The 15,334-nt window shown below is 46.3% G+C and overlaps 1 protein-coding gene across 2 annotated transcripts in view; it reads left to right on the forward strand.

Annotated features, from left to right (window-relative positions):
* The first annotated feature begins 1,587 nt into the window (after window positions 1-1,587).
* The window catches only part of VWA5B2 (von Willebrand factor A domain containing 5B2), a 45,729-nt gene continuing 31,982 nt past the window's right edge, over window positions 1,588-15,334 (forward strand). For both annotated transcript variants that reach the window (XM_073359199.1, XM_073359198.1), the window contains exons 1-3: window positions 1,588-1,865; window positions 9,684-9,860; window positions 11,225-11,386. In XM_073359199.1, coding sequence (XP_073215300.1) covers window positions 9,722-9,860; window positions 11,225-11,386 — 301 coding nt within the window. In that variant the 5' untranslated portion in view covers window positions 1,588-1,865; window positions 9,684-9,721. The remainder of the gene's footprint in view (window positions 1,866-9,683; window positions 9,861-11,224; window positions 11,387-15,334) is intronic.

Consider the following 15,334-nt stretch of genomic DNA (forward strand, 5'->3'; position numbering starts at 1 on the left):
AAACTACAGATACAAGCATAAATATACTGGCACATGAAGAGAAGGGAGTTACCTTACACGTGGAGAACCAGTGATGACAAGGCCAATTCAGTCAGGGTGGATGTGGTCCACACCAAATATTTGATGAGGAGGTGTCAATATCAAGAGAGGGAAAATTGCTTTTGTAGTGAGGCAGCCACTCCCAGTCCCTATTCAAGCCCAAGTTAATGGTGTTAAGTTTGCCAATTAATTGTAGCTCTGCAGTTTCTCTTTGAAGTTTGTTTTTGAAATTTTTTTGTTGCAGGATGGCTACTTTTAAATCTGTTACTGGATGTCCGGGGAGATTTAAGTGTTCTCCTACTGGCTTTTGTATGTTGCCATTCCTAATGTCTGATTTGTGTCCATTTATTCTTTTACGTTGAGACTGTCTGGTTTGGCCAATGTACATGGCAGAGGGACATTGCTGGCACAGGATGGCATATATCACATTAGTAGATGTGCAGGTGAATGAGCAAGGGAAGTAGCAGCATATTGCAGTATATATGCTATAGGTCTAAGCATACATGTTCTATAGGAGTGAGGAAGAACCATACTGCAGAATATATAGGAGATCGTCAATGATCTAAAAACCCAGGAGATCTTCCAGGAGATCTCCAATGATCTAAAAATCAAACAAAAAGTGGAAACTAGGTCAAATTATAAAGGATGAATATAAACAAATAACACAAGCATGTAGGGACAAAATTAGAAAGGCCAAGGAACAAATGAGATCAAACTAGCTAGAGACATAAAGGGTAACAAGAAAACATTCTACAAATACATTAGAAGCAAGAGGAAGACAAAGGACAGGGTAGGCCCACTACTCAATGGGGGCGGAGGGGATAATAACAGAAAATGTGGAAATGGCAGACTTGCTTAATGACAACCTTGTTTCGGTTTTCACCAAGAAGGTTGGTGGTGAGTGGACATCTAACATAGTGAATGTCAGTGAAAATGAGGTAGGATCAGAGGTTAAATAGGAAAAGAACAAGTTAAAAATTACTTAGACAAGTTAGATGTCTTCAACTCATCAGGACCTGATGAAATGCATCCTAGAATATTCTAGGAACTAACTGAGGAGATAGCTGAGCCATTAGCAATTATCTTTGAAAAGTCATGGAAGACGGGAGAATTCCAGAAGACTGGGAAAGAGCAAATATAGTGCCTTCTTGTAGTGTGGGGCCCAAAACTGGACACAGTACTCCAGATGAGGCCTCACCAATGTCGAATAGAGGGGAACGATCACGTCCCTCTGCCTAACAGGCATTTGTCCTGACACCTCTGAGCTGGGCCTGCAGATAGGGTCAAAAGGATCATCAGGCTTGTCTCTGTTGTAATCTGCTTGTTGTGTGTGTAAATCTGTAGCTCCCTACTGCTTTTCTGCCTGTCCCTCAAGTACTCCTGGCAAGGTTCACCATCCCCCTGAGAAGCAAGACAGCACATGCAGAGCAGCTCCATCCCCTCCCAGTTGCTGCCAGACCAGTGCGTATGGCCCTTTAATTAGGCTGGGCTTGGAGCTGCTCAGCTCCCTTACCTCTGGCACTGAGGAGGAAGAGATGTAGTACAGTACTGAGGAAGCCAATGCCAGAGAGAGAGGGACTCTGCAGCAGTGAGAGAGGGGGAGAGAGAGAGAGACAGAGACAGCAGGCTGAGGAGGAAACACATCATTTTCCTCTTGAGAGGAGAAAGAAGAGCCTGAGAGGCGGGAAAGAGCAGGCTTCTGGTGAGTGTCCCAGGCAGGATCAGGACATCCAGAACGGGGCTGATTTCATTCCTCCTTCTTATGTGTTTTTAATTCATCTGAAGCTGGGCGAGTTGGGACTGCAGACTCTGTCATCATCCTCCAGGTAAGTGCTTAACACTCAGTCCTGTCTGGCAACTTTGCAGGTCAGAAAATGGGAGGTTTGAACAAGGTCTGGTGTGGGGGGGATAGATATGAGACCTTTGCTTTTTCAGGCTCCCCGCCCCCCCTCCGCAACCCTTGGGGGTACATTGTGGTCAGCGACTCCCTAAACAGAATGTGTGTGTGACTTCTGCTTGCTTATGTTTTTCATGGCTGTCTGGGAGACTCATTGCAGACTGGTAATAAATTTTCTAAATTAGCAAGAAAGCAAATGAACACAATGAAATAACCCTCCAGTCAAGGCCGTAGCATCGCAGACTGATCTGCCCTTAAGTATTTGACAAGTGTAGTTTTAATTATTTATGATAATATGTCATAGTATATTAGCAAATGTTCCCAAGTCTATACTGTACAAGTCCCTGATATCTGAGGAGTGAGGAGCCTGCCCTTCCCCTCTCCCCACCTTCCCCAGCACTGCTTTGGCTCATCAGGTTTTGCTGAGAAGTGGGGAGAGTGTGCTTGGGTGTCTTTGTGGGGTTTTTTTTGCTAAGAGTTACTGGGCTTGGGGATCAATGGCATGAGAATTAGCAGCTTTGATGGTACGCTGAAAAGAAAGTTCTCTCTGTTTCCTGGCATTTGATTATTGTTGTAAAGATCTGTATTTTATAAGTGGCTTCAGGGAAAGCAGAGATTCCCCTGGCCTATTATTAAGCCACCGCCCATGCAGAGATGGAGACTTTTAGCTTGTTTGAGATCAGTCTGCATGAAAAAAGTGCTCAAGTGAGTTTCTCCCCTAAGATTCAGTGACTTGGACATGAAGGGGCATCATGAGCCAAAGAGACTTTGAGGCATTTTCTTGGTTTGTGTCTGACACTTTAACCTGACACTTTTAACTGGCCACCTGAGCAATGTGGTTGGGAACAGATGGGGGCCCCCAGCAGGAGGCCCCATTTTTTAATGTCCGATGTGTGTATTAACTTGTGGGTGGCTCTGTCTAAATGGACTCAGGGCTGCATTCCTTATTTCACCTCTTGTGACAATTTCCCTCTTTGCCAGTCGGAAAGCGGCAGGAAACACAAGTAGGTAAGCATTGGGGTGGGGTAGAGAGCATTGCCAGTCACCAGTGGGGACTGCTTCTTTGAAATCTGGTGACTGTTGTCTCAGTGCAGCCCATAAAGAGTCGGGATAATCCCTGCTTAGCCTAATGTCCTTATCACGGAGTCTCTAGGAAAATTCTCTTTCCCCCTGCTACCCCACTGTGCCTGACTCCTCCCCCTCGTTCAGCTGTCAGCAAGCTGAGCTAGAATGCCTATGCTCACTACTTGTGGGTGCCTTGTAAGTGTGGGCACATGGCAATTTTGTGTGTTCACCCACAGCTATCTGCACATTCACCCTTGTCCTTGTTTTTCCTCAAAGTGTTGTGTTGCACCTGTGAGGGTTGGTTTGACCCTGTCGTCAATGACCTTATGCTCAACCCTAGTGTGGTGATTTGGGGATTTCCTGGGCTATTGCCTAGTGGGAAGCAGGAGGGAGGACTGATTTCCAGCACTGCTAGGGAAGGCAAGTCCTCCTTTATTTTCAGGTAGGTCTGTGAGACCTACAGTGCAGAGTGTGTTAGATAGAGAGACAACTAGAGACAAAAAGACAAACGTGAGCACTTTGATCCAAATCCTTAAAGGTATTTAGGTGCCTGTCTCCCAGTGATACCAATGGAAATTAGGCACCTAAATACCTTTGAGGATCTGGGCCGTTGTACAAACATCTGAACTTGGGCTGGGTGGAAACTGAGTTCATTAGGTACAAGAGGATCTATTGCGCCCATGCTAGACCTGGGGGCCCCCCTATCGTGAGCTGTGAAGGGAATTCACTCTCCACCTGCACCCCAATATTGGCACACATGCTCAGAACTGTAGGATCCCCTCTGGTGGGTCAGCATAGCTTTTAACCTTCTGGATCTCAAGTAAGAGACAACACCAATAAAAAGGAGACAGTAAACTAGTAGCAGAAAGTTGATAGGAGGGAACAATCTGGAGTTGTTTCTTCAGGCAAAGTTAATGGCGGTGGATGCGGTGCTGCTGGAGGTTCTGTCTTTTGGCTGAGGAGTAGAACCAAAGTCCTAACCACTTGTGTTCAATAAGGATCCCGAGGCTGGTTTTGCATGAGTTGGGGTTTGACTGGCTAACTTCCAGCATGGATAATTACATTCTGTCTCCCCAAATTGCTCCTGCAGAGGCAGTTGGACGCAACATTCTGTCCATGTCTTGCCCTAAACTACTCTGCATTGCCACTGGACACTGTTAAACTTTCCACCCCAGGATTGGGAGTGATATCACAGGTGAGTTTAGGAATTCCCATATATTCCATAGGTGCAGGAACTAGGGGTGCTGCCGCACCTCCATCTTCAAGTGGTTTCCATCACATACAGGGTTTACAGTTTGGTTCAGTGGCTGTCAGCACCCCTACTATACAAATTGTTCCAGCACCCCGATGTATCCTACTTTTTAAAAAAAAAAGTGTTAAGGTTGCAAAGTGAAGCATTCAAAGTCAGGCTGCCTGCACAACTTTAGCTCTGGTTCTTTGTGTGTGTGCCTTATGATAATCTGTAATTAGACATACAGTTTTTCTGCAGGATCCCTGCCTCACACAGTGTGCTAGATGGCTGTTGCTCAGTGAACGAGGCAGCTGTTCAATATTTATTCTTATCCTCTTCATCCTCTGGGCCCATACACTGCTCATCCTCCAACTCCTACAATGAGTTAGGCAGTGGTCCTATGGACCTTGAATTAATTTGTTACATGCTACAAAACTTCAGCAGCTAATGAAGTTTGGGTCCTCTGTACTCCTGCCTCATTCTATGTACAGCCTGGTCACTAAATGAGGCTAGGTCTGTGGGGAAGTAATAGTATGTGATCATGCAATGAAAGAGTATGGAAGAACTCCTCAGGTGATGTAAATTGGCATGCTGCCCTGATTTTCACCAGCTTAAGATCAACCCCTTTTGTGTGAAATTTCCTACTTTTTTACAAAGAACAAAACCTCTTTATTGTGTTCAGTGTTAGAAAGCTCTGTCCTGTATAATATGTGCAGTCAATGAGGTAGAAGCCCTGGCTTCATTCTACATGCACCATCACAGACAATATCCCCCCCCCCCCCCCCACCATGGCCTTAAAATTGATTTCCTGCTTTACTTTCTTACACGTGCATGTGAAAGTCGACTGTAATGTTATGAGATCACCTTTTCAGTGGAAGTTTCCACTGGGTTTGCCTATGTACCTGTGTGTAGTGCAAATGAAGCATTGGCAGATTGTTACATATTAAAAAAAAAATTGCATATGCAAAATCATTATAGCTTGGGAAAATTAGACAGAAATATACATGCTGAATTTCAGCAGAACATGCAAAAGTTTGACAAAGTTACAAGCTTCTGAAAATGACCCTTCAGGCTCTAAGCACTTGAGCATCCTTAACTATTCCCATCACTCCAGCTAGAATACAGTCAGGCAAGTGCTTTGGGATTCATTATTTATTTTTTAAAAATACAGTAGGAATAAACTCTCAGGAATATTGTGAGTCTTAATGAATGTTTAAATGAAAGTTCTGAGATCCATGGATGAAAGAAGCTAGACTATCTTATACTTCATTATCATTGCCTGATCTCACAGATGCTCTGGGCTAAATTCAGATCTGGTTTAAGTAGATTTAACTCTGTTGTCTTCAGTGGATTTCCATCTCCTTACAGTAGGCCTGGATTTGGCCCTTCTCTCAATATCTACTACAGATGCTGTTGACCACTCACCTTCCCTGGCTGTTTACCAACACACAGCTTAGTCCCCTGGATTCTGAATCAGTTGATCCATAGCAGGGATGCTGGCTCTTTAAATTACGATTCTCTTTCCCGTGCCAGCTGAAACAGATATTAACAACAGCTCCCTTAGGTAGAAGTGACAAGCAGGAGTGGGGTAGGAGGCAGAAAGAGCTAGCAAGTTGTACTTCCGTCTGTGCCATTTGTTAGGCAATCGAGAATAAGAGAAAGGGGCTGGCACCCTGCTCATGTGAGGGGACCTGACCTGTCTTGCAGGAGATGCTGTGGAGAGAGCAGCAAGAACCCACAGTCTTTGCCGTCACTGCCACAGACCATTTGCTTCCCAGTGGGGCAATAGAGGGGGGGGCGGGTACAGGGTGAGGACCTGTGGATCTGTTTTTATTCATTACCAGCTGGTTCGCTGCAACCTACATAAAACATGAGAGGACCAGATGGGACTTGTTTACTTTGGTAGAATAAATGTAAAGACTGTTGATAAAAAGCAGCCAGTACAGCCTCTCTGGTAAGTCCCTGGTAAACAGCTAAATGGAGCTCTGGCCAATCAGAGGCCTGGCAAATAGCGGGCTCACTGGTTGTGTGTTAAGCGCTCTGTCTTGGGGAACAAGTGGAGTGGCTCTGAGGTGAAAATGTGTCTGAGCCCCCCTCAGGTACCTATGGTTTGCTTGGTGCCTTCTTTTCCCTTGCTAATGCTCAAGGGGTCCTAGTGAGAGCATGATCAGAACAGATGTACATCAGCTTGGCTTCCCAATGCCAGCTGGCACTTTGAGTAGCGGGAGTGTCCCTCTGGCAGTTCCCTATTAGGATGACTGTGCTCTAGAACCCCACCAGAGCTCTAATGCTAACCTGGTGTGATCATCCTCAGAGCAATTTTAATGACACCTGGAATAGTGCCAGGACTCAAATTCCCAGGACCTGTACATCAGGGTAAAATCCAGGCTCTGTTCAAGTCAATGGGACTTTTGATATTGACTTGAACAGAACCAGGATTTCACTCCAGGACTCTAGTGTTAGGAATCACACTCCCAGCTCCTAAATGCAGCAGGGTCCACACCCAGGGCTGGATTACTACCAAGATTCACACTCCCCAGCATCCTAGGATCTGTGCACTAATCTAAATTGTCTGGTAATTACATTTTATGGGATGTGTAGGTGGATGGCATGGTAATGGCAATCTCATATAATCTATGTTTTCCTGGGTTGTACGTACTTTCTAAGGGTCACCTGTAAAGCTCCGGGACATCGTCCGCATCCTTTGTAGCCACTGCTCTCTTCACTGTGATTGACTTGATCACAACTCTGTCTCCTCAGACTTGTTTTGGGTTTATCACTCCTCCACTTCAGCGTCTCCATTTTCCAAGTGGTGTAAGGTGCTCTAAACAGATGCATCCTTGACCCATAAATTGTGGGTACATGGAATCTTAAATTACAGTCTGTCTCATAAGCCTGCAGTTCCTGAGATGAAGGCCACTGGAGTGAGATGAAACCAGATGCTTTGTTTCCATCTGGCCTTGCCCTTTTCTCTTAGCCTGTTGCACTCAGAGCAGCTAAATCTATAGCACACGCTAGTGATGCTGGGATGTCTCTATCCATTATGCTTCTGGGTGAATCAAGAGTGGGAGTTGAGGTGAGGTATGTAGCCAGCTGGATGGGCACAGACTAAATACTTGCATGTGTCTGGAGAAGAAGGACGCAAGGAATCTCTTTGCAGGGAAGATGCATTACGGCTTATCCGAATGTTTTATGGAATGTTGATTTGACCAGTTTGGGGATCCATTCACTTACAACTGCGAAGAAGCTCAGCTCTGGCTGAACACTGAGCCAGAATCCTTTTCTTATTCCAGGACTATGCAATCTCTTCCCATGAAGGGGTGAGGGATACTGGTGGAAGAGGGGCCAAACAGTCCCTTCACGTAAGCAGTGAGGCCTGTTGGTTCAGGCAGTCCCTCCATGTGAGTCTTGAGGCACGTTGTGGAAATAACATTACATTTCACATCTTGTTCAGGAAAATCCTTTGGCCAGAGCAATAATTTTGGAGAAGTCTCTCAGTCGATATGGGAAATTGGAAGTAGGAATGGGGTGGGAAAGTTTGATAGCCTCAGGGATGGGCTGGTGTCCTGACCTTTTGGTATTATTCATGGACTTTTCTCAGGGTAAGTGACCACAGGTGGAAGGTGGGCATAGCCTGGGAGCTGCTGTGGCCAGAAGTGGACTTTGCGTGATCTGCCTGAGGGCATTGTGGAGATCCCAGGTTTCCAAGGGATGCATCCTCCCACAATTCCTTCCCTGCTCTGTTGTCTCAGTTTTAGTGTTGTCCCTGTTGTTAATTATTAATCCCCCAACAAACAGAGACTCCAGTCTCTGTTTTGTCCTAGCTACTCTGTGTGTTTTTTCCCTTCACTTGTTTATCAATTACCCAGGTAACCTTTGTGGGTGGCTGACGGGGATGGGAACAGCAGATACTGCGTGTGCTCTGAGGCTGAAGTATGGTTTGGTGTCTCCTGATGTCCGGTCCCTAAAGACAGGAGAAGAGAGCATGGAGCATAGTCTGGGATTAATCTTCTTTTGCCTTCAGTGTCCGTATAGGCCCCCTCTGGAGATCTTAGCCGCTAGGAATGGTTTCATTGGAAAGTTTAGGCTGAGTGCTCAGCTGCTGCTGACATGGAAAAATAAACAGAGAGCAAGTGCATGACTATTTGATCCCATTCATGCTTAGAATCAGTCCTTGTGTTGCTCTTTTCCTTCCAGGCAAAATCCATTCTGAAGGGCCGCAGAAACTGGGATTTTTCTCTTAATTTCAATTAAATACAGGGGCTGAGGAAGTCCTCACTCTGCTTAGTGTGTGGGCTCATTTAATTCTGCTGCTGTTGTGGCCAGTGAGCACTCCCTGAGTGGCTGCTCAGCCTGGCAGCATGATGCTACGTTCCTCAGATCCCTACCCAAGGATTGTTTTTTGAGAACCAACAGTATGCTCAACCCTGTACAAAACATAAGACGGCCCAGTCTTGCAATAAAGTCTAGATACAGACAATGCAGAGTTCAGAGACCCACTCTAGTGAGTGCTGGTGTGAGCTTGAGGTGCTGGAGGAATCGTGCAATGCTCATTATTGGAAGGCTTGCCAGAAAAAATATTGTGAAGAGGGATTTGAAAGCAGAGAAGGAGGTGGTTTGGTGCATCAGCAGAGCGAGCTTCTTCCAAGTGTAAGAGCAAAATGGCATGGAGAAGACATGAAGGTGGGCATGGAGAAAGGATACAGAGAGGGAAATTAGGGTAGTGCCTTAGCAGGAGCAAAGGAGAGAGCAGGAGAAATGAAGGCAGAAACATGTACATGATCCTGGAGGTGAGGATGATGGATGAGAAGTATGTAATACAGCAGGCTAGGGGAAGTCAAGGAGGGGGCTCAGAGGTGGAGTGGAATGGTCAGAGAAGTGTGAGAGGAGAATTTGGTATTGCACTTTAAATAGATTGGAGGGGAGCAAGATGAGATTCAGGGAATCTCTAGAGGAAAAGATTGAATAGCTGAGGTGAGAGAGGACCAAAGCTCAGGTGAGAGTTTTAGATGAAGGTTGGGATGGAGATGAAAGGACAGTAGAGAATTTGCAGAGTACAAAGTAACAAGAACTGATTAGAACTGCGACGTGAGGGGAGAAGGGAGTTGAATGGTACCCCGGGGCTGTACACTTCGGTGATTGGGAAGATAGTGGAATTGTCAAGGGTGACAGAGAAAGGGGGCAGAGGAGAGAGTTTGAGAGGAAAGCTGAGAAGATCCAGGATAGCAAAGCATCATGGAAGCCCAAGAAGCAGAGAGAGGGGGTGAGAAGGAATTGAGGAAGGAAGAATACTGTAAAGTCACCAGCTTCATTGGGCAATATTCTAATCTTGCGGTTGACTTATTCCAGACTTCTGAAGCTCTCCTGATAGTTAAAGACAGTATTCAGTCTGACCTCTCCTTGCCTCCAAACTTCAATGCTTGCTTGTGTTGTTTCACCTTCTCTTGATAGCTCCAGCTGGCAGGACCTGGTAGCTGTGCCTAGAGACCATGCCAGGATTGTATTCTCTAGCTACCTGGACAGCTCTCCCTCTGAAGAGCTCATGCGTAAAGGCCTGTGCCAACGGGTACTCCCTGGGAGTCACTGCTCACCTCACTTACATCAACTCAGAGGAGGATCCTGTAGAAGGTAAGATGCGTCTATCTAGAGCTAAAGAATAAGTTGTACCTACTTAACTAGCAGATTGCTGGTATACAGGAGCAGATCTGACCTGTCTTGGTGTGGAGCAGTGCTGCACTCACCCTCCTCTACCTGTTCATCTTTAGTCTCTTGAACTCTTGCCTTTACTTAGTGAGCTAAAGGAGGAGACCCACTAGGACAGTCTGTATACAGAACTAATATACGCAGAACCAAACCCAGCATGTTCCCATAGGAGGCAGTGGAATGCACATGTTTGAACCAGGACATGAATGCTAGATTGGCAGAAGGATCCTTCCCAAACCTAGCACAGCCCATGAGTAAGGGCTTGTCTGCATTGGCACTTTTCAGCGTTGCAACTTTCTCGCTCAGGGGTGTGAAAAAACACCCCCCCTCCGAGTGCTGCAGGTTTCAGCGCTGTAAAGTGCCAGTGTAGACAGAGCCGCGCTCCCAATGCTGGTAGCTATTCCCCTTGTGGAGGTGGTTTTTCTAGAGCGCAGCTACACAAGCCGCAGCAGCGCTTTAACATTGCCAGCGAAGATGTGCCCTAAGAAGAGGTGGAAGCACTGGGCTTTCCTTCTTCCTGACCATATCATAGGTGAATCTGGGCTGGTTTGTATCCAGGAGGCACTGATCCAGTCACCTTTCAACAAGGTGACAAATAGCCAGGCTGTTGTGCATTTAAATGGCTAGGCACCCTCTTATGCATTAAGTAGATACTAAAATGGATCTAGAGCAGTTTCCTAGTTTCCTTACTGCACCCTGAAGGTTAAAAATCCCTTGTTGGAGGACTGGTTAGCTCAGAGGGGACTGGAACTGGGATACAAAACCTTGCATCACTAGGTCAACTGCTCCATTCTGTCCACGTTGGGAGTAGTGACCAAAAGTCGTTTCCATGTGTTGGCTGTTCAGTGGTTTAGGAGGTGAAGTGAGTTAGTGAGTCTCGGTCCAATTTCCAGAGGGCAGATGTCCACATCACAAAAGCCACCATCAGATTTGACCCCCTCGTTGGGAGCTATGGACCGAATAAACAAACTGAGTCTGAACTCTTCTCTCCACAATAGAAGGGTTGCCTTCAGAGCAGAGATAAGACATGTTAGGGAGTGTGGAACATGGGAGAAGCTGATGTTGCAATTGCCGGTGCTGTAGCAGCGCTGTGGATAAATGGAGGTGGATGCTCTTCAGGACCTTTCACCAGCACTAAAGCAGAATATGTGGTGAAGAGCTAATACATCACGTAGTGCAGGCTGGGAATGTTGAGCCTAAGGTTGGAATCTATTCTGAGTCAGGCTGGTTTCTGTCTGGTAGCTCTTGCAATCTCAGCCTCAGAATTCTTTCTCTGCTGCCCCCTAAAGGTGTGTTCATCTATCCCCTGGAGGAGTCTGAGGTGGTAGTGGGTTTTGAAGCTGTGACAGGAAGCAGAAGCATCACCTTCCAGATCCAGAATCGACACCGAGCAGAGGACTGCTGCATTAACTGCAGCCCCAGTTTGGGCCAGCCATTGCTCTGCGCCAACGGTAAGTATGCTGGGTGGTGTGACGTCACCTAGCCTAATTAGGACAAGGGTGTGGCTAAAATGATGTTGAAGCCAAGGGTTGCTCAAATAAAATAAGCATAGATGGAAACCAAGAGCTTCCTGAGGGCTGAGAAGTTACCTGTAGCATAGGTGCTGACTTTTATTTTTCCAGGTGGGTGCTCTGCCCCACTCAAGGCCCCGCCCTCCCTCCACCTCTTCCTGCCCCCGACCTCAGAAATCTTGACTACTAGTGCCCCTCTGCCATGTACATTGGCCAAACCGGACAGTCTCTACGCAAAAGAATAAATGGACACAAATCTGACATCAGGAATCATAACATTCAAAAACTGGTAGAGAACACTTCAACCTCCCTGGTCACTCAGTAAAAAACTTAAGGGTGGCAATTTTGCAACAGAAAAGCTTTAAAACAGACTCCAACGAGAAACTGCTGAGCTTGAATTAATATGCAAACTAGATCCCATTAACTTGGGTTTGAATAGAGACTGGGAGTGGCTGGGTCATTACACATATTGAATCTACTTCCCCATGTTAAGTATCCTCACACCTTCTTGTCAACTGTCTAAATGGGCCATCTTGATTATCACTACAAAAGTTTTTTTCTCCTGCTGATGATAGCTCATCTTAATTAATTAGCCTCTTATAGTTTGTATGGCAACTTCCACCTTCTCTGAGTAACAGCCGTGTTAGTCTGTATTCGCAAAAAGAAAAGGAGTACTTGTGGCACCTTAGAGACTAACCAATTTATTTGAGCATGAGCTTTCGTGAGCTACAGCTCACTTCATCGGATGCATACCGTGGAAACTGCAGCAGACTTTATATACACACAGAGAATATGAAACAATACCTCCTCCCACCCCACTGTCCTGCTGGTAATAGCTTATCTAAAGTGATCATCAGGTTGGGCCATTTCCAGCACAAATCCAGGTTTTCTCACCCTCCATCCCCCCACACAAATTCACTCTCCTGCTGGCGATAGCCCATCCAAACTGACAACTCTCTACACAATGTGCATGATAATCAAGTTGGGCCATTTCCTGCACAAATCCAGGTTCTCTCACCCCCTCACCCCCCTCCCAAAAACCACACACACAAACTCACTATCCTGCTGGTAATAGCTCATCCAAAGTGACCACTCTCCCTACAATGTGCATGATAATCAAGGTGGTCCATTTCCAGCACAAATCCAGGTTTTCTCACACACCCTCCACCCCCCAGAGTGAATTTGTGGGGGGGGATGGAGGGTGAGAAAACCTGGATTTGTGCTGGAAATGGCCCAACCTGATGATCACTTTAGATAAGCTATTACCAGCAGGACAGTGGGGTGGGAGGAGGTATTGTTTCATATTCTCTGTGTGTATATAAAGTCTGCTGCAGTTTCCACGGTATGCATCCGATGAAGTGAGCTGTAGCTCACGAAAGCTCATGCTCAAATAAATTGGTTAGTCTCTAAGGTGCCACAAGTCCTCCTTTTCTTTCCACCTTCCTATCTATCTATATATATCTTCTTACTATATATTCCATTCTATATATTCGATGAAGTGGGCTGTAGCCCACGAAAGCTTATGCTCTAATAAATTTGTTGGTCTCTAAGGTGTCACAAGTACTCCTGTTCTTTTTGCGGATACAGACCAACATGGCTGCTACTCTGAAACTTGACTACTAAACCAACCCTGTCGCTGTTTTCAAGACAGGGTTTTTTTGAGGGCCTCTTTCCCCCTAGCATAATGACTGGTTTCAGAGTAACAGCCGTGTTAGTCTGTATTCGCAAAAAGAAAAGGAGGACTTGTGGCACCTTAGAGACTAACCAATTTATTTGAGCATAAGCTTTCGTGAGCTACAGCTCACTTCATCGGATGCATACTGGAGATGCATACTGAGTTTTCCACAGTATGCATCCGATGAAGTGAGCTGTAGCTCACGAAAGCTTATGCTCAAATAAATTGGTTAGTCTCTAAGGTGCCACAAGTCCTCCTTTTCTTTTTCCCACTTATCAGCTTTTTCTTACCCTTACCTATTCTGTTGTGCTCCCAGCACACTGTTCTATATGTACATGCAATGGTGGAAAGGAACAAATTTTCACACCCAGATCCAGTCTTTCAGCCCCACAAAGGGGAATTAGGAATGTAAAGGATCATTTCATTTTTAAAGGTGATCTGTAAAGGGGCAATAACTGAGACTGTGCCTTTGTTTGATTTTCTTCTGATGTGTAAAGAACGCATGAAGATTTGGGGGTCCTAGGTGTTTTTTGTTTTGTTAATGTGTTTGTTTGTTTTGTGGAGTGAAGATACATTTATGTTGCCACCTTTTATATTAAAAATGCAGGTCCTGTCTAGCCTGGGGGACTCATGCTTTGGCTTTGTCTAGACTAGAGTTGGTGGTCCTGTTATAATTTGAACTAATTGACTGTGAATGCTAATTGTGTTAATAACTGAGGCTCTCCACAAATGTTTGTTCTGGAGCACAAAGTTTTGTGGTTTGCTCAGGCTGAGCCCCCATGTCCTGATACTCTGCAAATGTTTGCATCTAGATTAGCATTTACAGTCACTTTACAGGTTTCAGAGTAACAGCCGTGTTAGTCTGTATTCGCAAAAAGAAAAGGAGTACTTGTGGCACCTTAGAGACTAACCAATTTATTTGAGCATGAGTTTTCATGAGCTACAGCTTTGGCAATCATTTACATCAGGAGAACAAATGCTAGTCCAGACAAAGCCTATGATAATAGGAGAACTAGTGAAATTATAACGTCACGAGAGTCAAGAGACAGAAAATGGAGCAATGGAGAGGGGAAGGGATTTTAAATCACACTTTGAAAAACTGTTTTGTCTGATTTTGTTAACACCTACTTAACTTCCATGCCAAATGAGTATTTTGGATAAAGGATTCATGGGTGCAAGAGAGGGAAGAGAGAGACAAATTTGCCCCCAGATTTTTACTATCCTGGGGGGGCAGGACAGTCCCCCCCTTGCCCAATGGCACTCCTGTGGACAGACCCTTCCCCACCAGAGCAGAGCAGCTCAGCACTGGCAGAAATGTAGGAAGGCAGTGGCAGTGATTCTGCATGCCCCATCACCTCCAAATTGTGCCCATGGTGGCCTCCCCTCTCCTGCCACTGCAGTGGGCCCTACACACCCCCAGCCAGGCTCCCTCTGCCTGGACTCACCTAGTGCTGCCTGCATTTGGAGCTGGCTGGGAGCTGGAGCCTGCCCAGGAGATCTACATAGGAGGCGGGGCCACCCAACCCAGGTAAGCAAGATCTCACTGCTGCTCATGAGGCTGGGCTTCTGCAGAGCAGAGGGAACCCTGTGCTCCCCCCATCCCCAACCCTGTCTGGAGCAGCTCCCTGAGGCTGCTGGAGGAGGGGTCCCACCCCACACTGAGGGCTGAAAAGTAGGACTGGGTCAGCCTCTGCTGCAGCCAGTCCAGAGGCTGCAGAACAGCTGATAAGCAGGGGGGGCTGCATTTGGGGAGCCCACCAAACAGCTGATTAGTGCAGTAGCCTACCAGCTGATTGGTGTAGGCGGGGCTACTTAGGAACTGCTGATCCCTGGCTGGGGCTGCAGCACCACTGTTGCTGGTGGGTGCTAAGCACCCACTAATTTTTTTTCGTGTGTGCTCCAGGGCTGGAGCATCCATGGAGTCGGCGTCTATGTCATGTAGCTTTCAAGGTTGTCTTTGTGCTTCTGGGTGTTAGCAGGGGTGGGGGATTCCAACCTCCCCTGAAAAGCAATGCTTTCGTCGATGCACAGTGTGGTTGCAATATTGGTAGATATCCCAGTGTGCAACTTGCTGCCATCCAGCGCATTGTCCTTTGGGAAATGTTAGCAATGCATGGTGGGACAGAAAGGAGCGGCACAGGGGTCACCGGGACTAAGGGGTCAACTACCCAGTGTGCAGCTGTCTTCATCCCATAATGTCATCTGTATCCCAT

Source organism: Lepidochelys kempii, chromosome 9, assembly GCF_965140265.1.
Source record: "Lepidochelys kempii isolate rLepKem1 chromosome 9, rLepKem1.hap2, whole genome shotgun sequence".
Classification (NCBI taxonomy): domain Eukaryota; kingdom Metazoa; phylum Chordata; order Testudines; family Cheloniidae; genus Lepidochelys; species Lepidochelys kempii.